Source organism: Erinaceus europaeus, chromosome 12, assembly GCF_950295315.1.
Source record: "Erinaceus europaeus chromosome 12, mEriEur2.1, whole genome shotgun sequence".
NCBI classification, from domain to species: domain Eukaryota; kingdom Metazoa; phylum Chordata; class Mammalia; order Eulipotyphla; family Erinaceidae; genus Erinaceus; species Erinaceus europaeus.
In genome coordinates this window covers 27,454,420-27,481,891 of record NC_080173.1, presented here as the reverse complement: position 1 = coordinate 27,481,891, position 27,472 = coordinate 27,454,420, and the positions used below count along the sequence as shown (strand labels likewise).

Here is a 27,472-nt window from a genome sequence, read left to right as displayed (position 1 = left end):
GGACTGGCGTGAGGAACCCAGTTCAAGGCCCCAGCTCTCCACCTGCAGGGGAGTCACTTCCCAGGCAGTAAAGCAGGTTTGCAGGTGTCTGTCTTTCTCTCCTCCTCTCTGTCTTCCCCTCCTATCTCCATTTCTCTCTGTCCTATCTAACAACAGTGATACCAATAACAACAACAACACAAAACAACAAGGGCAACAAAAGGGAAAATAAATATAAAAAAATTAAAAAAAAAATAAAAGTGTATGTGATGGGATAACATTCTGGAGGCTACATCAGGCTATAGGACTAAAATGGAATTAATACTTACAGATACTATGTGTGTGCACAGCCTTAGTTTCATACGCTGGGAAAGATGTCCTGAGGGTTTGGACCCAGCCAGCCCTGCACCTCTCCTGTATTATTATTTTTTTTACCTGGCTTCCCTCACCTGTAAAATGAGGTAATGATTATGCTTGCATCCAGTGGAGTTGTTTCTGCTTTTTTTTTTTTTTTAATACAGAAGCTGAGAGTAAGAGAGATTGACCCTTGTAGCACTGCTTCACTATTTGGGAAGCTTACCCCCAGAGATCTGAGCCTGGGTCCTTGTGCGTTGTAATGTCTGCTCAACCAGGTACACTACCACCTGGCCCTGTGGAGTTGGTTCTTTTCCTCGTGCACATAAGCATAGATCTTGCAATGTCTGTGACATGCCAACTATACCACAACATGGCTCAAGACCAGTTCCAGAGGCTTGTGGTGCCTTCCTTCTTACTCTGCTCCAGCAGACCTGGGCAGGCAGACACATTCACCCACTTCCTGAATCAGACATCCCAGGCATTTCTATACCAGGTCAAATGTACACCTATAAAAGCAAAGTCTTCTATCTCTGTGGTCCGAGGAACAGTTGAGAACCAGCTGGTGCCCATTTACTACTTATCTGGTAATGCACATGCAAGCAACTTTTTTTTTTGTGGGGGGCGGTCATTTAGCCTTCTTTTGAGCAATTTTAATGAGAAGTTAGGCTTGATAAGTTAGTGACATTTTTTATTTCTAGCTGAACAGTCAGACCACTCCTACCAGAACCGGTCATCCTGGGACTACCTAAGTTTACTGTTGCACTATATTGGGGAAAATCTGCATAAATTAAAAGATGAGAGACTGGGAGTCAGGCGGTAGCTCAGGGAGTTAAGTGCAGGCTCAAAGTGCAAGGACTGGCATAAGAATCCTGGTTCGAGCCCCCGGCTCCCCACCTGCAGGGGAGTCACTTCACAGGCGGTGAAGCAGATCTGCAGGTCTCTGTCTTTCTCTCCCCCTCTCTGTCTTCCCCTCCTCTCTCCATTTCTCTCTGTCCTATCCAACAACAAAGATATCAATAACAACAATGACAATAACTACAACAATAAAACAACAAGGGCAACAAAAGGAAATAAATACATTTTTTAAAAAAAAGATGAGAGACTGGGGAGACAGCATAATAGTTATGTAAAGACTTTCATGCCTGAGGCACTGAGGTTCCAGGTTCAATCCTCAGTACCATCATAAGGCAGAGCTGCAGTGTTATGGTCTTTCTCTGTATATTTCTCCGTGTGTCTCTGTCTCTGTCTCTCTCTCTGTCTCTCTCTCTTTCTCTCATTAAAGATAGGCGGTAGTGCAGCGTGTTAAGCGCACATTGTGCAAAGCTCAAGGACCAGTGCAAGGATCCCCCAGTTCGAGCCCCCAGCTCCCCACCTGCAGGGGGGTTGCTTCATAAGCAAGCGGTGAAGCAGGTCTGCAGATGTCGGTCTTTCTCTCTCTCTCTCATCTCCCTTCCTCTCTCCATTTCTCTCTGTCCTATCCAGCAACAACAACAGCTAGAACAACAATAACAACCACAACAAAGGCAACAAAATGGGAAAAATAGCCTCCAAGAGCAATGGATTTGTAGTGTTGTCACTGAGTACCAATGATAACCCTGGAGACAAAAATAAATAAACAAGTAGTATTTTAAAATAAGAAGAAATTAGTAAAACCCTCATGGGGTGGGGGTGACAAGCAGTGTCATACCCAGTAAAGTGCACGTGCTACCATACACATTGACCAGGGTTCAAGCCCCCAGTACCCCTTGCAGAGAAGCAGTTTCACTAGTGATGAAGCAGTGCTGCAGGTGTCTCTATATCACTCTCCCCCTCTATCTCTCCCTTTTCAATTTCTGCCTTATCAAAGAAAAAAAAAAAGAGGAGAATTAAAAATTAAATCCTCTGAAGGCCCCAATTCAGATATGGAATCCCATCTCAGTGACTGACGTGTCTCTTTTTTCTCTTGCTCTTCTCCCACCCTCCCTTGGTAACCCTACCCAGCCCACAGCATCTCCTGCCTCCTCAGCTGACATGGCCCCCATCAGCTCGGGGTCATCAACCTGGACATCCTCTGGCATCCCCTTCTCCTTTGTCTCCATGGCGACTGGGATGGGCCCCTCCTCCAGCGGCAGCCAGGCGACAGTAGCCTCAGTGGTCACTAGCACGCTCCTGGCAGGCCTGGGCTTCAGCGGTGGCGGCATCTCCTCCTTCCCCAGTACCGTGTGGCCCACACGCCTCCCCACAGCCGCCTCTGCCAGCAAACAGGCCGTCAGGCCTGTCCTTGCCACCACAGAGGTCTTGGCTTCCTCAGGCCCGGACGGTGACTCAGCCCCCACCAAGGACAGCGAAGGTACCAAGAACGGAGAAAAGGATGAGAAAAGTGAGAGTGAGGATGGGGAGCGAGAACACGAGGAGGAGGGTGAGAAGGACTCCGAAAAGAAGGAGAAGAGTGGGGTGACCCATGCCACCCAAGAGCAGAACCAGAACCGGCCCACCTCTTCCCCATCCTCTCCCAACAGGACTGCCCAGGCAGGCGGGCATCAGACTAGAGCTGGGCACAACCACATTGCCCTCCCCACAGGCCAGCCTGATAGCTCCCTGGATGCTGACCCTGGCCTGTACACCAATTCCGTCACCTCCACCCAAGTGCCCGCCACATTCACAGAGGACCATTACGAAGGGAGTGATACCAAGAGGCCTGGGATGCCGTCAAAAAAGCCTGCATCCCGAGAAGACCGTTTTTCTGAGGATAGCAAATTTATCACAGTTAATCCAGGTAAATGGCCCATCCTCATTGGAAACTACATGCCCTTTGAAACAATAATGGAGGGAGGGGAGGTAAAGATCAAAAGCACTTTATATATTCCTAGTGTGATATAAAAAAGGTACGGACGATTGTGTATGGATATTTCTTTTTTATTCTATTGGGAATAGCCTGCTCTTTTATTTTTGCCAGGTAAATCTCACCTTGATATTTGCTTCCTGGTAAGATCTATATGCCCCAGAATTATTCCAAGAACTTCACCCTCACAAGGACATAATGGCTTTTTAAAAAATTATTATTATTAATCGTAAGAATGTTGGCCATTGAAAGTTCACTCCTCGGGCAGGTAAAGAGCTCACCTACTTTGTCATGCTCACGAATCAGGTTCAAGTCTGGTCCCCACCAGACTGGAGGAGGTATTAGTGCCATAGTGTTTGTCCCTCTCTCCCTCTGTTTCTCTGTCTCTGAAAAAAAGCCAGCTCAGAACAGTAAAGCCCCAGCAATGACAATAAGCATTTATCCCTTATTCATTCTTTGATATTCATGGAGTTCCTGTGTGGTGCCAGGCTCTGCAGGGTGTGAACCCTGGAAGACAGGCTTTGCCATCAGAAGCTCAAAATAGGAAGAAGACAGAAGTGGTGGTGGCCAGCTAGAATGCACACCAGAAAGTTAGAAAGCCAGGGAAGAGGCAAGCAGGCTAGCTGACAAGCCAGGGAACTAACTAAAGTTGGAGATCGTAAAAAAGGTGACAATGTAAGTCAGCAGGATGCTATCAGTGGAGTAATGTGGAGGACAGGGGCCTAGCCTGACTATGAAAGGCCTACTCTGAAAAAAAAGGGGCATTTACATTAAGCTTAAAGCACATAGGGCTCTAGCATGGAATTGGTACTAGTCTGCAGTTTCAGCTCAAAACTTAGGGCTTTCTATCCTAGAGTCCCACTCCGTGTGTGAACTGCCCAGTTATAGGTGATCAGACCCAGGCATGGCTGTCTGGCTCAACTGTGAGGCTGTGACCCCTGTTACTCTGACTGGTGGCAATTTTGTTGCTCTATTACGTGCTCATAGCTTATTGAACCATCCTGATATTGATAGTTTCTGCAGGGGAGTGACAAGCATGAGGGGTTGTTATTGTTGTGAGGGGGTTTTCTTAATAAGAAATTCTTCCTTTTGCCAGACTACAAGATGTTTAGCAACAATTTTTTTTTTTTGCATCTAAGCTGTTGTGAAGTTATAAGAGTGCAAAAAAAAAAAAAAGCAACTGGTAAATATTTATTTGCTTTTGCACTTGTAAACATTAAAATTCATCTAAAGCTGAGATCTCGTATGTTAAGATACAACTTAGAATAAATTTTCATGTTTTGAATTACGTTCCTCCTAAAGCTGGTCTGGACTCACTTTTTGAAGTATGGGTTTTCTTTGGGTGTTGCTCAGTTTTCCCTATTTTTAGTAGAGGTGCAGACTATCCTCACAAAGAATCCAGTGAATGAAGTAACAGGTCACCTGTGAAGCCATGTAAAGCTGTTTCCACATCAATGGTGGCATTTATTCTGAAGGTGTCAAGAAGGTGTAAAGAAACATCAATGGAGTATTCACATTGTGTATGTGTACCAGGCACTGGAATAGGCACTGTGCACAGACTTAGTTCAAGACAGGGTTCTCCCTTCTGAGGCTTACATTCTAGTGAAGGAGCTTGAGAATATCCCATTAAGCAAATACTTTTTTTTCAAGTAGTATTATAGTACTAGGCTCTAGAGTTAGAAATAGGGGTAGTGTAGCATCCACTGGTCACATCTGAGCAGAGACCCAAGTGATGAGCTGGGTTTACAAATAAGAAGAGTGTGTGAGGCTGTAGGATCATCATGTGCAGAGACTCAGAGGCTCTGAAGTGGGGATCACTTTGGATCAGTTTAGAAACAGTCAGGAGACCAGTATATCAAAGTCAAGAAGAGGAATCAAGAATAATTTCACAGTTTGTTGTTGGTAGTTTATTTTGTTTTGTTTTGTTTTGTTTTGTTTTCCAGGTACAGAATGAGAGCGAGGGAGAGAGAGAGAGGGAAACTACAGCACTGAAACTTCCTTCAATTTAGTGGGGACTAGGCTATATACTTGGTTCATGTATATAACAAAGAAATCCATTATCCAAGTGAGCTAATCCACTGGTGCAAGGATGAATTCAGAACTCAGGTTAGGAAGGGACTTAACAGTCACAGTAAGGACTTGATTCTACTTGGAATGGAAATCTACCTCCAGCATCAGAGTGACTCATATAACTTTTTTGAGAGGTCATTCAGGCCTCTTTGTGGAGCTCATTAGAGGGGAAGCAAGAATGATCAAAGGAAGCCAAGTTAGAAGACCTTAGAAATGGTAGTTTAGACCAGTGTAGTTTTCTCCAAAGACAAGTCTTGTGACTACTGGTGTCAATGTAAATTGGTGCAGCCACTGTAGAAAGTAGTGTGAATGGGGCCAGGTAGTGGCCCACCTGGTTGAGCGCTCGTTACAATACACAAGGACCCAGGTTCAAGCCCCCGGTCTCCACCTACAGGGGAAAGCTTTGTGAGTTCTGGAGCAGGGTTGAAGGTGTCTTTCTGTCTCTCTCCCTCTCTATCCCACCCCACCCCCCAGTTTCTGGCTATCTCTCTCCAATAAATAAAAATTTAAAAAAAACATTAAAAAAAAAAGAAAGTAGTATAGAATCTCCTCTAAAAATTGAACTGTCATATGATCTAGTAATCCTACTTGTAGGTTTATGCTCCAAAGAACTGACAGTAGGGTCTCAAAGAGATATTTGTACATTTATGTTGATTGCAGTATTACTACAAAAGCCAAGAGGTAGAAATAACCCAAGTTGATTTTAAATTCAAGTGAATCAAGGTGGATAGCTCACTTGACTAGTGTACTAGTCTTGCCATGTGCACAACCCAGCTTCAAGCCCAGCCCTCACTGCACTGGAGGAAGTTTTGTGCTGTGATACATATCTCTTCTGCCTCTGTCACTTTCTCTATGGGGACTAGGGGGAGTCAGATTAGAGTACTGAAGCCCTGGTGGTAGTTGTGGTGGTGATGATACAGAAGCAGTTTTTGGCCAAGGTCCTTTTTAGGAAATTCTGTAATATATATAATTATATATATGTAAGTATACTTGCTCTCAGCTGTTGTCTTCCCAGGTATGTCAAGAAGAACTTACTGGGGTGACTGGAAGGGATTGTCGAGACCCAGTGTGGCTTTAGTTTCCTCCATGGGTTCTTGGATATATCTGTCCATCACTGGTTGATTTTTTTTTTTTTTTTTGCCTCCAGGGTTATTACTAGGGCTCAGTGCCTACACCACAAATCCACTACTCCTGAAGGCCATCTTTTCCCTTTTGTCACCCTGGTTGTTTTTTTGTTTTGTTTATTTATGTATTTATTTATTTATTTTTCCTCCTCCGGGGTTATTGCTGGGCTTGGTGCCTGCACCATGAATCCACCGCTCCTGGAGGCCATTTTTCCCCCCTTTTGTTGCCCTTGTTGTAGCTTCGTTGTGGTTATTATTATTGCCCTTGTTGATGCAATTCGTTGTTGGATAAGACAGAGAGAAATGGAGAGAGGAGGGGAAGACAGAGGGGGAGAGAAAGATAGACACCTGCAGACCTGCTTCACCACCTGTGAAGTGACTCCTCTGCAGGTGGGGAGCCGGGGGCTCAAACGGGGATCCTTACATCGGTCCTTGCACTTTGCACCACATGCACTTAACCTGCTGCACTACCACCCGACCCCCATTGGGTGATTTTTAAACTATACCAGATTGTCTTCTTCTTTGGGAAGCCAGACCTCACTTGAAGACAAGTAGATTTCCAGAGGGGGATGATGGTGGTGGTAGTGGTGGCTCTCCTTCTCCTTTTCCCATATTCTACCTCCACATCTGCTTCCATCTCCTCCTCCTCTTCTTCCTTCCTCTTTCTCTTATTTTTCCCCCTCCTCTTCCTCTCCTTCTTTTCTTCTTCTTCCTCCTGCTCTTTTTTTTATTGCCATCAGAGTTATTGCTAGGGCTTGGGACCAACACTATGAATCCACCATTCCCAGCAGTCCAGAGGGCTCTGAGTCAAGATCTCAAGGAGTCAGGGAGGACATAAGATAGTGTACATTATCTCTCTTGACAGACGACAGAGCCATATGATGTTGCATGAAGTGCCTTTGTTGGCAGTGTGGGAGGTTAGGAGCAGCAGTATTAATGAGATTTGTAATGAAATCGCCAAGCATCCTCAATTTCCAATACCTACTTAAGTCTGGGGAAGCAAGCACTGTGTGGAATAGTGAGGTATGCTTGTTAAGGATAGAAACACCCGCTGCCTTATTCCTGCCCAGGTAACCAGTGGAGACACCGAACCAGTGTCCACTGCAGGAGAGCATATGTTTTTGTAACTGATAATAGCAACACTGCTTTTAATAACATTAGGTCTCAAGAAAAATAAAAGCAAATGTTGTGACCCTGTATAAAACAGTCACCATGTCATTTCATATGGATTATGTTGGTTATTATCCAGTAACCAAAGGAAGAAAGGAAAAAAAATAGAAAAAAATAGAGTAGGCATTACTGAGGGTATAGAGAAATTGGAACTCTTGTGACTACTGTGTGAATACAAATGGTGTAGCCATTGTGGAAAGTAGTGTGGAGTCTCCTATAAAAACTGAACTATCTATAAATAAAAATTAAAAAAAAAACTGAACTATCGGGTTTTGGGCGGTAGCGCAACAGGTTAAGCACACATGGTGTGAAGTGCAAGGACCAGCATAAGGATCCCGGGTCAAGCCCCCAGCTCCCCACCTGTGGGGGGTTGCTTCACAAACAGTGGAGTAGGTCTGCAGGTGCCTATCTTTCTAACCCCCTCCCTGTCTCCCCACCTCTCTGTCCTGTCCAACAACAACAACTTCAGTGGCAACAGTAACAATAATGACAACAACAAGGGCAACAAAATGGGGAAAAAATGGCCTCCATGAGCAGTAGATTTGCCAAGCCCCAGCGATAACCCTGGAGGCCAAAAAGAAAAAAACTGAACTATCACATGATCTAGTAATCTTACTTCTAGGCTCCAAAGGACTGAGAGTAGGGCCACAAAGAGATTTTTGAACACTTTTGTTAATTGCAGTATTACTACAAAAGTCAAGAGGTAGAAATAACCCAACTGTCCATTGATGGATAAACAAAATATAGTATGTCACACAGTGAAATGGTATTCAGTTTTGAAAAGGAAGGAGATTCTGACACATATTACAGGAAGTTTGAGGATATTATATTGAGTGAAATAACAGTCAAATTCTGCTTCTAGGTGGCAGCCAGAGTAGTCAGTCATAAAATCAGAAAACAGAACGGTAGAAGCCAGGGACTGAGGGGAGGGGAGAATAGGGAATGATTGTTTAATGGGTATTGAGTTGCAGTTTTGCAAGATGAGAAACAGATTCTGAAAACTGGCAGCACAGCAATGTGAATATACTTAACACTGCTGGACAGCATTCTTAGAAGTAGTTGAAATGTAAGGTGTGTGTGTGTGTGTGTGTTTCTAAAGCAGCCACCTAAATTCACAGATGTGGGTGGTTTTGTATGACGGGCATTGCTGAGAACAAATGCAGTCTGATTGCCAACATTCAATCCAGGCTTCAGGTTTATGCTTGCACAGATCAGCCTTTAGGTGATCTTTCTAGAAAAGTGAAAGCTTCCTGATTTTCTTCCTTTCCCTGTCTGTGGCCTCCCCACCCTCGTCTTCTCTCCTATCCTTGTGTTAGTTTTAACAGCACCGGAGTTCTTGTCCTTCAGCACAAGCAGAGCCTTCACTCTGGAGTAGGAAGAGTTTCAGATGGGTCCATCTGACGTATCACTGCCTGTAGCATTTATAGTACATTGTACTCCATTTCTATTTGCTTCTACTGGGATGAGAGCCAAGCCAGTAAAAGGCAAACAGCATTAATTCAGTGATGACATATGCCACTGAAAACTGTTTTTCTTTTCTCTCTTTTTAAAATTTTTTTAAAAGCAGAATGGAGACACTTTACTGAAGTTCTGCTGGATGCTGAAATAAAAATGGAGAGGAGAAAAGGCTGTGAGAGATTGTTAGGCCTTTCTTTCCCCTTTCCTGCAAATACTCAGAGAGGGCGAGTTAGCAACTTGCTCCATGTTTCATTTGGAAGGTGTGTCTGAAGCTCATTCTCTGAGTCCCAGCTCTTGCTGGCCTTGTCTTCTGACCCTTTGAGAAGCCCTGCAGCTGTGCATCATACCCATGGGTGAAGGAAGAAAGGGTCTAAGTTGACAGCCCCCCTTCCCATCATTATTCTCCTACACATAGGCCTGCAAGATGGCGCTCTAGAAAAAGTTTGGAGAAGGGTTTTTAATTAAATCATTTATTTATTTAGTAGACAGAGACAGAGAGAAATTGTGAGGGGAGCAGGGGGGAGAGATGGAAAGAGACAGACATCTGCAGCCCTGCTTCACCACTTGTGAAACTTTCCCCCCTGCAGGTGGGGAATAGGGGCTTGGATGTGGGTTTATGTGCACTATAATTTATGCATTTAACCAAGTGTGTCACTACCCAGCCCCTTATATTATTATTATTATTTTCTAATTTTTTGATAGGTAAAGAGATAGTAGAGAGGGAGAGAGAAACAGGCAACATCAAAGCTTCCTTCAATGTGGTAGAGGCCCCACCCAAACCTAAGTCACACACATGGCAAAGAAGTGCTCTGCCAAAGTGAGCTATTGGATGACCCCGAGGAGCCATTTTGAAAGCATTTGTTCCCCTGATTCCTGAGCTCTAGACTGCCATCCTGAAGACTGGAAGTAAGCATGCTGTTGTGAACCAGTCTGGGTGGTGGCATTAGGGAATATTGAAGTCTGTAGCAAACTGGTGAGCACACCCTGTCTAAAAAGAGGATGTTGTCAGTCCCAGCTGATGCAGGAATACAGGCCCTGTTAAACATCGACACTAGAACTTTATCAGACCATTACCATCTACAAGAGAAGGCATATGACTGATTTTAGATGAACTTTATTATATGTTGGTATTTAACTCACAATTTAAAAATAATTACAGGGGCAGGGGGAAGCTGGGTGGTGGCTCACCTGCTCAATGTGGCACACACATTATCGTGTACAAGGACCAGGGTTCAAGCCCCCACCTGCACTTTGCCTGCAGAAGGGAAACTTCACAAGCGGTGAAGTAAGTACTATAGGTGTCTCTCTGTCTTTCCCCTTTTCTGTCTCCCCCTCGCCCATTCAATTTCTCCCTGTCCTTTCAAAGAAAAAAGGAAAAAAGGCAACCAAGAACAGTAGACTCCACCTGCATGCACTGAGCCCCACTGATAACCTTCATGGCAATAAAATTAATTTTTTAGTGAAATGAAAAGTAATAATAACTATAAGGAGATAGTGCAGTGGCAGTTAGTACACTGAACCTGCATGTGTAAAGTCCCAGGTTCAGTCTCTAGCACCACAGATGGCCAGAGTTGACCAGGCTCATAGTCCCAAAAAGCAAAAGCAAAACCGAAATGGGAGGTACAGTAAGCCAGACATGTCTGTAGATTGCCGGTCCACACCCCTCAACAGATAGGAACCACAGGGCTGGTCCCACTGGGACAAGTAAACCATCCAGAAGAAGGAAGAGTGGAAAGGAATGGACCTGTGTTAACCCAGACAGAGGTCCTGCATTTGCCCTGCTGTCAGAATTTAGTCAACGTTTATGGGCACAAAGTCCCCAGTAACTGGGCAGCCAAACTCTTTGGACTTTCCAGGAAGCAGCTGAGTTACAAGGGAAACAGTAAAATCGAGCTGCTTCTAATAGTTGGAACAAGTGATACTACAACACCATGCTGCCTGGATCCACTGAAAGGGAGAGAAGGAATGGTCTCTGGTGGCCTCTGTGCTTATAGCATGGTGGGGCAAGGCCAGCTTCACAGACATGTCACTGGTGCAGTCACACAAGGGCCTGTGCTGGGGAGGCCCTGAGATGGCCTCATGCTCAGCTCAGCTGTCATGAAACTCCAGTAACTGCTTTTTTTTTTTTTTTTTTTATAGAGACAGTCAAAAATTGAGAGGGAAGGGGGTGATAGAAAGGGTGAGAGACAGAGAGACACCTACAGCCCTGCTTCACCACTTGTGAAGCTTTCCTCCTGCAGGTGGGGGCCAGGGGCTTGAACCTGGGTCCTTGCACATTGTAACATGTGTGCTCAACCAGGTGCGCCACCACCTGGTCCACGAAACTCCAGTAATTTTCTGAACAAGGGGCCATGATTGTATTTTGCATCTGACCCTGTGAGTGGCATGAACATTTACGTAATTCACTTCACATGGACTGCTTTTACTTCATTTCTCTCTCTTGAGAGGTGAGTTTGTCATCTGTCTCCTGTTGGTTTCAGGGGGACCAGAGGCTCAGAGACCCAGAGTCCCACAGCTAGGGAGGTCTTCAGCAGGATTTGCTATCAAGTCTACCTGATTCTGAGGTGTGGCCTTGGACCCCATTGGCACACTGCCTCAGCTATAATGAATAGTGTGTGGCAGGGGTCAACAGGTGGCTCAACCCGGAGAATGCAACACATTACCATGTGCGGGGACCCAAGTATGGGCCCACATGGGAGCACCTGCAAGAGAAAAGCTTCATACATGGTGGAGCAGTGCTGTGTGTGGTGTCTCTCCTCTATCTCTCTCTCTCTGACTTTCAATCAAAACACCTACACACCGTTGGGGAACAAGCAGTGGCACCACTGATGGAGTACACACGTGTTACCATACACAGGGACTAAGGTTCAAGTCCCTGCTTCCCATCTGCAGTGGAGAAACTTCACAAGCACTGGAGGAGTGCTACACAGGTGTCTCCCCCCTTCTATCTCTCTCTCTCTCCCTCTCTCTCTCTCCATCCATCTCTTCCTCCTCCTTCCCTCTCAGTTTCTATCTATCAAAAATAAATTTTAAATAGAGAGAGAGAGAGGCAGGCTCTAGGAACAGGGGAGTCATGTCCCTACCGGATCCCAGCAATAACCTGGTGGTGGGGGGAATGTATGGTATATTCCAACCCCAGGGGGGAAAAGACAGATTTTTGAGAAAGACTGAACCAAAGGCACAGGAGAATATATACTGAGCCCAAAATGGCCTGTGTGCTTAGTAGTCCTAGGGTTTTGCTGTTTTTATTGTGCTCCCTTCTTTGAGGGCCTGCTAGGCCACAGACTGAGTCAGGCAGCGAGGTAAGGGAGAACATGCACATGTAATCGGTGTCTGTCTGCCTGGGCCTACACCTCTGCAGAGGTCCCCACAGACTGGTCTTAATTCAAACTACAAAGCCTTGGCTGACGTGCCCTCAGACTCTCCATCCTGTTCCTGGCTAGCCCCCCTCCATCCTTCAGTGTCCCTGGGTGAGGGCAGCTATCTCAAACTATCCCCTTGACTTCCTCTAGTCTCCTGCCCATTCTGTTCCAGCTGCCTTTCCTCTTAAGGTAACTCCCACCCATAACCATGGGCTTGTTCCCGACTGATTGTCTGCTGCATCCCACCCCCTTGCATGCTGCCAGCACACTGTAGGAGCTTGGCACATTGCTCACTGATGAAAATGTGTGAGTCCAGGGTTCAAGGACAGCAGGCTGGCATCACTAGGAAAACACTTTGTAGGCAGTAGAGTGCTGTTGTGGTTGGGGATTGAGGTGTGGTTCCTCGGCCTGAGTGGCCTCTGATCTGTGAGCAGGGCAGTACCTGGCCCTGAGTTCACAGGCCTGTGCACTAAACAAGGGCCATGAAGGCAAAGCACACTCAAGGACTGGTGCTGTTACATGCTTCTCCGTCACTCGGGAGCTTCATTGCTTTAAGAGCCCGCTCCCAAAGCGAGTTCTTTCTCTCCTGCTCACTTGAAAAGCAGCCATGTGAGTCCTGCTTTTAGTCCTGCCTGCAGAGGGACCCAGGGCTGGCTGCAAGCTGTCCTTGTTTCTGGCAGCCAGGAGGACACCGTGCTGAGCCTGTCAGCGTTTCCGTTTCCAAGGGCCTACTCCAGCCGACCAGTTAACCTCCGTTCTCCCACCACCTGCCTCTCATAATCACCTCTTCGCCTCGGCTCCTCCCTAGCTTCATTTGGGCCACCTGGAGATTTCCAGGTGCTGCCCGGGCAGTGGAGCGAAAACAGGTTCCCGGGGATGTGTGCAGCTCTTGGGACCTGAGAGGCAGAGGAAGGCCCTGCTGGGGTGAAAGGTATGGGTTGACTGCCCGGAGGAAAACTTGAATCGGCTAGCACATTGTCTCAGGTGAATTGAGTTATTTTCAGGAACTGGTGTGGGGGGCGGGGGGTGTGCAGGGTGGGAAGGAGGCAGATAGTAACACAGTGATGGTCTGAGAGGAAAAGTTGCAGAGCCGGCTCTCAGCATCCGTGTGGTAGAAGCTGAGAAGCAGAAGCACTGGACTGTGCTGTGGTTCAGACTTGGAGTTCCTGGTGGACATTCAGGGCAAGAGACCCCAAAGCTTGAGCTCTAGTCTCACGAGCACCCACCCTCCTGGGAGCTGCAAACATAGAGGACTGTCCCAGTGTGACTCTGTTAGAAGAGGTGGTTTCCCAAAGCAGAATTAGGTTGCAGTTACTAGAGGAAGGGGTAGTGGGTGGTAAGCAAACATGGCCACTGTAATCACCTCTGGTTGTAATAAAACCTGTCCTGCTATTCCACCCACCCGGCACTAGGGGGAGCTTCTCTGACAGCTGTCACCGCCTGCCTGGGACCTGAGAATGGTTTCTGGGGTAACCAAGGGCCACTTTGAGTCAGAATGCCCTTGGAGTGACGCTGGGTATCTGCTTTCCTGCAAGCTCTTTTAGGAAACACCTTGAACTGTCTCTGAAAATCCTACCTGAGATTACAGGCCTTTAGGGTTGAGACAGTGGGAAATGGTGATAGCAGCAGCTCTCCCCTCCTGCCACAGGGCAGCCAAGAGCCAGCATCCCACCTCTCTGGAGCCTACCTGCACTGAAGGTGAATTGTGCATCCCACATTCTCTCATGGCCCTTCCCACTAGTCTCTGTGCCCTAACAGGCATGGTTTCTCTTTGCAGTGGAAAAGAACACCTCCGGAATGATAAGCCGCCCTTCTCCAGGGAGGATGGAATGGATCATCCCTCTGATTGTGGTATCAGCCTTGACCTTTGTGTGCCTCATCCTTCTCATTGCTGTCCTAGTTTACTGGAGGTGAGTGACTGGGAGGCACCTGCAGAAGGGAGGTGGGGCCAGGTTCAACTCTTAAGTGTTGTCCTGGGAAGGCCCAGCCCCTAGGGATGGGATATCCATAACATGAGTGTGTCTAGTGTCGTCCAGGAGAATTCACGTGATTTTGCTAGAAGTCAGAGCCCCTACAGAGCTGAAGGTACTTCCAGCAAAACAATAAAGAGGTCTTTGCTTGGGAGTCAGGAAGATGCAGGTTCTAGTCTCAGTCCTGCCACTAGCTGGCTTCAAACCCCATTTCCGCATTGAGCTTTAGTTTCTAAAACCTGCATCCTGGGTTAATAAGTTTCCTAGCATTTCCAGGTTGCCCAAGGTAATGTTTAACTTTGCTGTATCCACATAACTCCTCTTGACTTTGAGTTACTCTTATAGTCATTTGCTGGAGACTAAGTAATAGGAAAACATTAGCATATTCATGTGGCATTTAATGCATGTAAGATAAAAAAAAAAGAGCCCTTTGAAGCCATTCTTTTTTCTTTAAGTATTTTATTATTTTATTTTTGAGAGAGATGAAGAGAGAGAAAGACACAGAGAAACACCAGAGCACTGCTCAACTCTGGCTTATGGTGGTGTGGGGGATCGAACCTGGGACTCATGCCTCAGGCATGAGAGTCTCACTGCATAACCATTATGCTGTCTACCCTCGCCCTGAAGCCATTCTTTTATTATCACTATCCTTGAACTGATTCTTGCTGCTTCCCAGGGAAAGGCTGCTATTTAGGAGTTCTGTGCTGTTTCAGCTATATCCTTCTCAGCCAGTTGAACTGAGTGAAGCTGGCCTGGCTTCCTCTCCTCTGTGCTTGACATAGACTGTGTCCATCCTTTAACAGTCTTTATCAGGATGCACATGCATTTTAATTCCAGTATTTCCACTGCCTCCTCCCTTCTTTCCATTCAGTAAATACAGTTGTTTGGTACATGTGTAAAATTTCTCAGTTTTCTGCAAAACACTCGAACCCTCCCTCCTAAGTTCTCCTCCAACATTGTGCACTAGGACCTGAGCGCCATCTCCCTCACACACACACACACACACCCCAGAGTCCTTTACTTTGGTGCAGTACACCACAGTGAGTTAATTTTTAAGTCCTTGATATGACAGACTTACTGCTGATAAAGGTGACACTAAAGTGAGCAAACCATTTTCTTAAGAAAAAAAAAAAAAGAGTCGGGCGGTAGTGCAGCGAGTTAAGCGCATGTGGTGCAAAGCGCAAGGACCGATGTAAGGATCCCGGTTCAAGCCCCTGACTCCCCACCTGCAGGGGAGTCGATTCACAGGTGATAAAGCAGGTCTGCAGGTGTCTATCTTTCTCTCCCCCTCTCTGTCTTCCCCTCCTCTCTCCATTTCTCTCTGTCCTATCCAACAACAACAACATCAATAATAACTACAATAATAGAACAACAAGGGCAACAAAAGGGAATATTTTTTTAAAAAATCACAGGAGTCGGGTAGTAGCACAGCAGGTTAAGCTCAGGTGGCACAAAGCGCAAGGACCAGCGTAAGGATCCCGGTTCGAGCCCCCAGCTCCCCACCTGCAGGGGGGTCGCTTCACAGTTGGTGAAGCAGGTCTGCAGGTATCTCTCCTTCTCTCCCCCTCTCCATCTTCCCCTCTTCTCTCCATTTCTCTCTGTCCTATCCAACAATGACAACGTCAATAACAACAACAATAACGACAATAACAATGAAAAACAGCAAGGGCAACAAAAGGGAAAATAAATAAATATTTAAATGATTTTTTAAAAAATCCCTCTTTAGATGGCTCTCACATTATAGTAGGTGAGCTAGTCAGTAAGCAAAGCAAATAAGGGAAATGTGTAATATCTAGGGTGGTGGGACGTGTATAACTGAGGAAATGTAAGTCTGGATGAGCTCTCTAGGGTCAGTGTTTAGAGTAGTTAGCAGAAGCCTGGCTGCCAAATGCTGTTTGAGCAGAGTCCTTCTTCTTCTAGCGTTTGCCGAGAAGAGTCCTAAAGTAGAGAGAGTTAAATGGATTTCACCTGGGATAGGTTCCAAGCAGGGGAAAGTCCAGGTGTCGAGCCCTGCATGTTCCAGAAATAGCAAGGGGACACTGAAACACTTGAGTACAGGGAAGTAGCAGAGGAGGCAGCAGGAGAAACTGGGGCTGGTGGACTGAGGTGTCAGGTCATGTGCCGCCTCATGTGTTAACACGCTACCTTCTACTCTGAGAGAAATAGGATTCTGCATAGATGGGTGTTGTGATATATCTTCAGGGTTTCTTGGCTGCTGTGTTGAAAAGAATCCAAAGAGGAGCAGAGCCAAAAGCAGCTGAGTGACTACTCAGTTTATCCCAGAAAGAGGTGAAGGTGCCTCTGGTGAGGGTAGCCGAGGTGAGAATGCATTGGAATACAAATGTATTTTGAAGTGGGATCCACAGAACCTACAGGCAGAGTGGCCCTGTGCCCTTGAGTCTGCTCTCACTTGGATAGCACAGAGGAGTAGGAAGGGCCATTTCAGGCTTCCCCAGATAGAGAACACTAACTGCGGTACTCTGCATGCCAGAAGCCAGTTACATCGAGAATCATTGTGTTTTGACATGGGCCTAGGAACATGAGGACATGAGTCTTACTCTTTTTTTTTTTTTTTTTTTTGTCTTTACTGTGGCTTCACCCTTTCAGGTAGAGACAGAGACAAAAAGGCAGAGAGGAGACAGTGAGAAGAGACTACAGCATCAAAGCTTCTTTCAGTGCAGTGGGGCCAGCCTCGACCCTGGGTCTCACACATGGCACAGCAGCGTATAATCCGAGTGAGCTATTTTGTCTGCTCACCAGACTCTCTTTCTGTCTTTCCTGCTCCAGGAATTAATGGTTTGCAAACAAGTGTTTGTCTGGTCCCCACTGGTTAATTGAGGCTACCTACCAGGGGTTTAACTGAACAAGTATGAGTGACAAAGGGGGTCAACATACCATCTCTTGGCCCTGCTGAATGCTGTGTGGCTGTGGTCACAGACTCCCAGGCTGGAGCAGAGGGGACCACTGAGAGTTCCTGTTTTCACAACTCAGAGTGAAGAGGTGCCGTATTTAAAGCTATTCTGGTGAAAACCTCAGAGCTGTTTCTGATGGGCCGTCTGTCATCTGCCCACCCCGGAAACTATCACTGTTGCCAAGGAAAACCACTCACCATCACAGGAACAAGCACATTGGTGAACCAGTCAAAAACATGAGTGTTGATTGCAAGTGGTCTGTCAGAACAGACTCTATGATTTACAGAGAGCTTTAAAAACCCTTCCATTCAAGACTTGTTTTCCCATTAGAAAATGAAAGTTGTTTTTACATCTGAAAAATTTAGAGTCTAAATAAGAAAAAAAAAATATGTACTGAATAGTATTGCTATTTCATGTTTAAAATAGGTTTATAGTGCTTCACATATATGTACATATATATTCAGAGCTTGGTTTAGAGTAACCAGAGCTGTCAGACTGTATTTAGTAGACTCCAGATATAAGCTGTTAGCAAACTTATAATGCTGCTACACAAAAGTGATCATGAAGGGGGAAATTCTTACAGAGCAAAAAAGAGAGAAATGAATCAGTGTTATGATGAATAAGCTGGATAAGCTTGAAAACAGCCTGCAGGAAGAGGGACCTTTTCTCCTGTTCAACTTTTTCATTTACTACTATTTCTATGAAGAAAGGAAGCATTGGGGAGCTCACACAGAAAAGGAATAAATGTCAAGGAGACATGAATTTCCCTTTGGCAATGCACTTTGGAAGCTAGAACAGTATGTATCCAGTCTGCCTTCTGAGGCACTGGGACTGCAGGTGATTAGCAAGCAGACTTGACATACGTAGAACACAGAGAAAGATCAGACATTTCTGAGCCAGCTCTTCAGGTGGCAAAGCTGGCACCCCTGAATCCATACCACTTCACTGGGTGGCATTTTGTGGAGCCAAAAGCTGATTCTTTGCAGCTACAGCTCAGTAGTTATTTGAACATAGTCAAGTATCATGAATTTGAGTATATTCACTAAGAGTTATTAACAGCTTCATTTTACTTGGCCCAGAAAATAGAAGAATGAAACCTGAGGTCTGTGAAGCCTGACTCTCTGTTAGAGTTGCTGATGGTGTCTGCTAATGATCACAGGGTCCTAGCTTGGAGCCAGGTGCTATGCCAAATACTTGTGTGACACTATCTCATTCGGTTCTCACAGTGGATATCTAGGATAGCGTTTCTCTTCTCCTCCTCCTGCTCCTTCTCCTCCTCCTCCTCCTCATCATCCTCCTCCCCCTCCCCCCCTCTCTCTCCCTCCCCCTCCCCTTCTCTTCCTCTCTCCCTCCTCCCTGCCCCCTCCCTCCCTTCCCTCTCTGGGTTTCGGTGCTTACATGACAAATCCACTGCTCCCAACAGCCATTTTCTTTTCTTTCTTCCTTATGTTGACAGAGACAGAGAGATATTGGGAAGGGAGGGGGAGATAGGGAGAGTTAAAGACACCTGCAGCTCTGCTTCACTGCTCATGAAGCTCCCCTATGTAGGTGAGAGCCATGGACTTGAACCTGGGTTCTTGGTCATAGTAACATGTGCTCTCTACTGGTTGCACTAATATCTCTTAAAAAGTAAGGGCCCTCAAGCTCATGGAAGTCAGATGACTTGCCCAGGATGTTTAGTAAGAGATGAACCCTTGTTTTGGAGACAAAACCTTATCAGTCAAGAGCCCACAAAATTTTTTCATTCACTGAGATAAATTCTGCCTACCTATATGCTATAAAGAATATGCTAGATAGTGTTTAGCTAAATCAAAGGGAGCTTTCCTTTGCTATTTACCTTCTTTCATTGCCCATGGAAGAGATAGAAAGAACCAGAGTAGCACTCTGGCATGTACAGTGCTGGGAATTGAATTCAAAACTTCATGTTTGTGAATCCAACACTTTGTTCCCTCCGCTTGCTACCTCCCAGGTCTTTGTGAAATTACTTTTACTGTTGCACAGGCATGGGACCCACTCCCAGCTTCCTCTTGTTCCTGTGGTGCTTTTGGAGTCATAACCACGTCTTGTACTAGACATGGCTCCCCCCACTCTGCCCCCAGAGCTGAAGATCCTTCTAAGGCTCTCACAATCCACTAGGAGAGGCAGACAAGTACATGTACTCAAAATAAGGAGAGTCCTCTGCAGAGAAGCAAGTTTAAGTGGCTGTGAGAGGGCAGGATTTCAACCAGGCCTGGAAAAGAGTAGGGTAGGCCAAGCTCCCAGGGAGAAGCACTGATGCCCACACCAGTCTTAAGGCACAAGCCACTGCAAGTTCTCACTGAGGCTGCAGCAACCAGGACCAGAAAATGAAAACCTAGCCTGTTGTTGGCACTACCTGTGGTTCAGTATCTCTGGAGCAAAGTATGGGGACAGCAGGGACAGATCCTGCAGGCTGCACGCTCTCCCTGAAGGGCTATGAGCTGATCCCTGAACTGAGAGAAAAGCACTGAAACAGTTGAAGCTGCAGCTGGCAGCTAGAAAGAGGCTGCACTGTGCGTTGGGGAAGTGAAATGCAGGCCACGGACAGTCTGCATTTGGAGCCCAGCTTCACTATCACCTCCTACCCAGGCCACCCCAGACCATATGTTAAAATGGGTGTGGTCGGGGGTTGGGTGGCAGCGCAGCAGGTTAAGCGCCAAGGACTGGCGTAAGGATCCCGGTTCAAGCCCCGGCTCCCCACCTGCAGGGGGGTCGCTTCACAGATGGTGAAGCAGGTCTGCAGGTGTCTATCTTTCTCTCCCCTTCTCTGTCTTCCCCTCCTCTCTCCATTTCTTTCTGTCGTATCCAACAATGATGACATCAATAACAACAATAATAACTACAACAACAATAAAAAAATAAATAAGGTCAACAAAAGGGAAAATAAATAAAAGATGGATGTGGTTAAGAGTAGAGGGAAGGAAATGTATTCTCCGGCATGCTATAGCTTGTTCTTTGGGGGCCAGGCTGTGGCACATCAGTTAAGCTCACATAGTACCAAGTATGAGGACCTGTACAAAGATCCCTGTTTAAGAACCTTGCTCCCCACCTGCAAGGGGGGGTCACTTCACAATCAGTGAAGCAGATCTGCAGGTATCTGTCTTTCTCTCCCCCTCTCTGTTTTCCCCTCCCCTCTCTACTTCTCTCTGTCCTATCCAATAAAATGAGGGAAGGAGGCCACAAGAACAGTGGATTCGTAGTGCTGGTACTGAACCCCAGCAATAACCCTAAAGGCAAAAAAGAAAAAAAAAACTTGCTCTTTTATGTATAAAGCACAGATTAGGGATCCAGAGAAAGCTGACCCAGTAGAACACATACTGTGTGTGAGGACCTCCAGCTGCTACCTGAGAGCTCCATACAAGAGGGAAGCCTCGTGAAGGGTATCTTTCCTTCTCTTTGCCATTCTTTCTTGTCTCTTTCCCTCTACCTACAAGAAAAAAAGAAAAAGAAGTCTTTTTTGAATGATCAGTGAAATCATTCAAAAGCCCAGGGAAGTTTTAGTGGCAAAACTAGCAAGCAAACACAGATCAGGTGAACATAAAGTAGAAATAGAGATCTATAGTGTATTAGGTCTATCAGAATGTCATGGGGAGGGGCCTGTATGGAGAAAAGAGGAGCATGGGGAGTGCCATTGATAAAAAGATTGTGAAACACCACCTTTGACAAGACTCTTTCACTATCCTCAATCCCCTCATCTGCAAAATAGGGTTAAATGTGGTGCACCCAGTGAAGTGCAAACATTACCATAAGTAAGGACCCAGGTTCAAGCCCCTAGATCCCACCTGTGGGGGAAAGGGGAGTTTCACAAGCAGTGAAGCAGTGCTGCAGGTGTCTCTCCCTCCCCCTTCCCACTAAGTTTCTATTTAGATAGATAGATAGACAGACAGACAGACAGACAGACAGCCACTGGGAATGGTGGATTTCTTTTTTTATATTATTATTATCTTTATTTATTTATTGGATATAGACAGTCAGAAATAGAGAGGGAAGGGACAGACAGAGAGGATGAGAGACAGAGAGACACCTGCAACACTGCTTCACCACTTGTGAAGCTTTACCCCTGCAGGTGGGGACTGGGGGCTGGAACCCAGGTCCTTGCGCATTGTAACATGTGCGCTCAACCAGGTGTGCCACCACACCCCGGGAATGGTGAATTTCTAATGTAGGCACTGAAACCCAGAAATAACCCTGTGGCAAATTTAAAAGAGAGAGAGAGAGGGAGGGAGGGAGAGAGAGAGAGAGAGAGAGAGAGAGAGAGAGAGAAAGAAAGAAAGAAGAGGGATGTGCCTCAGGGCTCCCATGAGAATTATGTGTGGCTGTAGGAAGTGCTAACCCCAGAATATGGCAGGTGATGAATTACAGGGGTTGCAGGATTGTTGGGAATTGCAGGATTGTTGTCTCTAACTTGAGGGAGAGGTCCAAATTTAATTCTGTGCCCTAATGCACCTGGTAAGAAGATGGGTCCTTAACAGAGCCAGTCACACTTACAAATCTAAATGAATGTTGTCCCTTGCATGTAATCACTTTATGCAGCTGTGTGTCCACAATTTCCAATTCTTTGTCCATTCCTTCAAAATCACTGCTGGAAAAATGGCTTCTGAAAGTTCCTTCTAGAGCTTACCCTCTTGAATGATCTCAGTCACATGGATTATTTATCCTGGAAAAAAGCTAAATGTCATCTGTGTGGAGCTAAATATAGTGCAAATGTAGGTGAGCCAACTGAGCAGAACCATTTGGGGCTAAAAAAAAAAGGGGGGGATACAGCGACTATAAAGTTAATAAAATGGGGCTAAGTGATATTCCTTACAGATGAGAAAGACCATTCCAGAGAAGCACAGCCCTAAGTATCTAGGTTAAAGGCACAACTCACTCACCCCTGCCCCAACTCCCTCCCAAAATAACTGGTGCCCAGTGGGCAGCCTCATTAGCTCAGTGCTCTAGCAAGCTGCATTAACTGCAGTCTAACACACCCCAGCCCCAGGGGCCCACTAGCAGGAGCTGAATTTCTGCTGGGCTGCCCTCCTTCACCCCAGCTCCTCATCCTGGAACACATCGCCCAGCTTGCTAAAGTAGGGCTAGAAAGGACACAAGAGACCCCCCCCCCCCAAGCACCCAACTGTATGACCTCAGAGTGAAGTTCCTGACTCCCATTTGCCCACTCTAGGCCAGATGTGGTCACATTGTCTTCCAGGTCACAAGGTAAGTTTTGTTGGGTGAGAACTGTCAGAAATATCCTTCAAATTTAGAGCCATTAGGAGTTGGAGAGATAGCTCAACAGGTAAAGTACCTTCCTTGCAACATGTATATGGTCCAGATTCAAGCCTGAGTACTACATGTGAAAAGCACAGCACTGGGGAAAGCTTCTGAGCTATGGTCACTCTCTCTCTGTTCATATTAGTGCCTATGTCTATATTTATTAATAAATACATGAATTGGGGGGGAAGGCCCAGGAACAGTGAAATCATGTACTCATAGCTTCCCCCTCCAAAAAAAAAAATTAAAAATAGAGCCATTGGCATCACTGGGTTACAAGTATGTTTCCTAAAAGGAACATCTTAGGAGATGAATTGTTTTCTTCTCCTTCTTCTTCTTCTCCTTCTCCTCCTTCTCCTCCTCCTCCCCCTCCCCCACCCCTCCCCCTCCTCCCCCTCCCCTCCCCCTCCTCCCCCTCCCCCCCACCTCCTCCCCTTCCCCCCCACCTCCTCCCCCTCCCCCTCCTCCTCCTCCCCTTCCCCCTCCTCCTCCCCCTCCTCCTCCTCCTCCCCCCTCCTTCTCCTCCCCCTCCTCCCCCTCCCCCTCCCCCTCCTCCTCCCTCTCCTCCTCCTCCCCCCCTCCTTCTCCTCCCCCTCCTCCCCCTCCCCCTCCTCCTCCCCCCCTCCTCCTCCCCCCCCTCCTCCTCCCCCTCCCTCCCTCCCTCCTCCTCCTCCCCCCCTCCTCTTCCTTCTTTTTGTTATTGGATAGAGACAGAAATTGAGAGAGAAGGGGGAGATAGAGAGGAAGAGAGACAGAGAGACACCTGCAGACCTGCTTCACCACCTGTGAGGTAACTCCCATACAGGTGGGGAGCCAGAGGCTTGAACCAGGATCCTAACCAGTCCTTGCGCTTTGTGCCACACGTGCTTAACTCACTGCGCTACCACCCAACTCCCAGGAGATGAACTGTTATTCTTGTTACTTCACATTTGGCCAAAACTAAAAATTATAGATGGTCAACCAAAAAATAAGCAGAGCCTCTGAGCTGGATCTTCACAGGCAGTGGCATGGATTTGGGAGAGAAATTTACTGTAGAGTATTGTAAGCTGTGATTTTAGAGGTAGGTGGCCAGATTCTTTTCCAGTATCCTTTGAGTAGATTTGCCTTGGAGCCAAATAAAGGAGCCAAACTCCTAGACAATGCAAAAGTTTCTATGGAGTTAGGGAGAAATACATGCAAAGTATTTTGGGGTATCTAATAAAAATAAAATCACTTAACAGTTACAGCTTACCTCCTTTTAGAAACTGGTTCCCTATGTTTGCCCTCTAAACACTGCAGTCCATATGTGCATCAGTTTCTGTAGGACAAGAAATCAACTCAGGGGAGTTGGGCGGTAGCACAGCGGGTTAAGCACATGTGGCACAAAGCGCAAGGACTGGCATAAGGATCCCAATTCAAGCCCTCTGTTCCCCACCTACAGGGGAGTTGCTTCACAGGTGGTGAGGCAGGTCTGCAGGTGTCTATCTGTCTCTCCCTCTCTCTGTCTTCCTCTCCTCTCGATTTCTCTGTGTCCTATCCAACAACAACGACATCAATACCTACAACAATAAAACAACAAGGACAACAAAAGGGAATAAATAAATATTTAAAAAAGAAAAAGAAATCAACTCAGTAGTCTAAAGCTTGCCATTTTGCCCGTACTACTCAATGTGGTAACAAAATGCAACTTTTAGGGGAGTCAGGTGGTGGCGCAGCAGGTTAAGCGCACATGGCGCAAAGCGCAAGGACCAGCATAAGGATCCCGGTTGGAGCCCCCAGCTCCCCACCTGCAGGGGAGTCATTTCACAGGTGGTGAAGCAGGTCTGCAGGTGTCAATCTTTCTCTCCCTCTCTCTGTCTTCCCCTCCTCTCTCCATTTCTCTCTGTCCTATCCAACAACAGTGACATCAGTAGCCACAACAATGTTAAACAACAAGAGCAACAAAGTGGAAAATAGATATTTAAAAATGCACCTTTTGAATTGCTTTAGTCAGAAAGTGCATTCCAAGAGCTTCAGATCCCCTGCTTGATCAAGACATGCTGTTTATATGGCTCTAACATGCAGATGTTCCTGAAAAAGATTTGGAGCAGCACAACTGCTGTCACTCAGAAGACGAAGGATTTTTGATTTTGCCAAACTTGAGGTAGATGCTGAGAGAAGAGCTTTTTGAGAGGGTTCAGTCAGTGCACTAAGACAGGCAGCTCACTCACCATCATGTTCCACAGAATGACTTAGCTACAATGTGAGCAGGACAACCCTATGTACTTAGAACTGTGATTTTTAAAAAAATTTTATATCATCTTGAGGAAAATTGTTTCAGAGGTTCACTTGTTCTCTGACAAGTGAAACCTCACCCCTGAAACAACTTTATATTCCCATAAGCCTACTTGAGCAGTGAGTGACCTGTTATTGGTGATTTGCTATATCAGCCATGTGCTGAATTGATTGTGCCTCCTTCCTAATCAGTGTGTAAATCCTGTAAATGATGACACCAGTTAAACAACATACCTAATTCATGTGACCAAAGTGATGCCCTTTGGTATATCCTGGATTTGAACTCAGCCAGTCCATCTGAAGTTTAGTGTCTCCATCATTATTTTGTTTTGTCTAGATGGGAATTAGCCTGTCTGGAGGCATTTACTTCCTTCCACAGCTGGCTTTTATAGCACATGCTTGTGTGTCAAAAATACCTTCTGGTTTGGATCTGCTAAAATCATGTGGAAGAAAACTTCAGAGGACCAACTGTGTTGTCAGATGTAGATGCTGGCTAGATTTTGATGTTGAATAATCTATTCTGTCTTGGTCTCAGTTGATTGGGTATGGTTACCTTCATGAAGAAGTGAGCATCTTATTGACCATAATTCTAACTTAGATAAGAAGTCATAAAAAATAAATTTAAAAAAAAGAAGAAGTGAGGGGCTAGGCGATGGTGTACCTGGTTAAGCGCACACATTATAGTACACCAGGTTCAATCTCCTAGTCCCCACCTGCAAGGGGAAAACTTTACTGGTGAATCAGGGCAGGTGTCTGTCTCTTTCCTTCTCTACCTCCTCTTCCCCTATCAATTTCTCTTTAATAATAATAAATAATAAAAGAAAAAGTAAAAAAAAAAACAGAAGAAGTTTCAAGTGTAGAGCAGCTTTGCTTCTCAAAATCATGTAGGGCCTGAGCGAGGGCAATGCAGGAACAGAAAACCTGGGAAGTCTTAAGTAGAAATTGTGACTTCTGGGAGTCGGGTGGTAGCACAGCAGGTTAAGCATACATGGCACAAAATGCAAGGACCCAGCTTAAGGATCCTGGTTCAAGCCCCCGGCTCCCCACCTGCAGGGCGGTTGCTTCACAAGCAGTGAAGCAGGTCTGCAGGTGTCTATCTTTCTCTCCCCCTCTCTGCCTCCCCTCCTCTCCATTTCTCTCTGTCCTATCCAACAATGACGACATCAACAACAATAACTACAACAATTTTTTTTAAAAAATTTAAAAAAAGAAATTGTGACTTCTGACATGAATTTAAGTTTGGTATTATATGGATTTCATGCTCTAATCTGAGACATTCAGTACCCTCCTTAGTACATGGTTAGGCCATCTGCATATTCCTTGGCAAACCAGTCACCACTAGTTTAACCTCAGAGAAAAAGTTCTTTCTGGCCATGTCAGGGTGTTTCCTAATTAAGAATCCTGTTTGGGAAAACAAGTGAGGTTTGTTGACAGGGCTAATTTTCTCTTCTCCTGGATGTTCATTGGGAGATGGTTTTACGAAACGGAGGGAATGCAGCCCAGAAACAGGTAGGGGGTTTGTGTTGGCATAATGAAGACTTCAGAAGACAGACAGATGCATGTAAAAGTCTGGTGTGGGCTTACGGGAATGTCCTTGTCTTGCTCTCAGAATGACTGACCATGTGTGCTTTGTGGAAGGCAGGTCCCTCCAGGATCTTCAGTTGTATTAGTGACACTCAGATTGCTGTGATCCAGGGTGCATGCCATGCCCATGTGTTCTAGCAGCTGACAGAACTGAGTTCACTTGCTGATGACTGGATTTGGGTTAGGGTTTGCCCCTCTCTCCTCCCAGCAAAACCACAAAGGAGGCAAGTGCAGCAGGACTGATTTTTCCCATGCAAACGGCTTTTATAGCAAATGGAGATGCATCACTCATAACAACAATCAATAGTGATTGGATGAATACAAAGCACTGACTACATTGTGTGCTCCACATTGCTGCCAAGTGTGGAAGTCAAGGTGTCAGGAACTGAATCCCTTTTTATCTAAGAGAGGAGACAGTTTTCAGAGGGGAGTGACTGGCCCAGGTTCACACAATATATTTTCAGAAGTTCTCACTAAGGGTTTTGATGGCTTCCTTAGCCCAAGAATTATGTCTGCCCCTTTTATTATTTTTTCCTTTGCTCTTCCATTCAGAAACATTTTCCAAGCCTGTGCCATATGCTGGAGATTCACTGAAGAGACAGGGTTTCTGTCTTGAAGGAGTCTGTAGTGTAAGCAAGCAAGCAAAGGTAATCCCATACAGAGCCTAAAACTTGGTGGCCTCCAGGTCAGTTTTATGTAGCTGAAAGCTTGGTTTTTTTTTTTTTTAATCTGAGTTATTCTGGAAGGGGATATTTTACTGAAAACCACAGGCTTCTGGGTTCTGGCAATAATTAGGTAACTAGGTAACATTGTTCTCATTTTACCTGGTGGACCAGACAGAGCTGACCAGGGCTCCCCACTTACCAGGCTGCCACTCATGGCCCACACAAATCCCCTAAGAGGCAGTGGCAATCGATGTGAAGGGAAATTTTGCGCTTTAGGAAGGGGATTCTGACCCCTACAGAAGAGGGCATGGGTGGGGTGGTAGAGCTAGAGCCCAGGAAAACTTCTTGAAGGAAAAGAATAGGTAACAGTGACAAATGCTGCAGACAGAAGGAACTGTCCCCAGTGTAGTTGACTCAGTTATGAAAAGGGTGGGGGGAGACCATCAGACAGGCTTTCTTTTTTCCTCTGTGCAAAG

At 46.0% G+C, this 27,472-nt stretch overlaps 2 protein-coding genes across 3 annotated transcripts in view; both read left to right on the top strand.

Moving 5' to 3' along the window:
- The window catches only part of CEP15 (centrosomal protein 15), a 163,683-nt gene that overhangs the window by 4,631 nt on the left and 131,580 nt on the right, over window positions 1-27,472 (top strand). The window lies entirely within an intron of this gene.
- Window positions 1-27,472, top strand: part of PTPRG (protein tyrosine phosphatase receptor type G) — an 869,661-nt gene that overhangs the window by 763,763 nt on the left and 78,426 nt on the right. For both annotated transcript variants that reach the window (XM_007529163.3, XM_007529164.3), the window contains exons 12-13: window positions 2,317-3,091; window positions 14,119-14,251. In XM_007529163.3, the coding sequence (XP_007529225.1) occupies window positions 2,317-3,091; window positions 14,119-14,251 (908 nt within the window). The remainder of the gene's footprint in view (window positions 1-2,316; window positions 3,092-14,118; window positions 14,252-27,472) is intronic.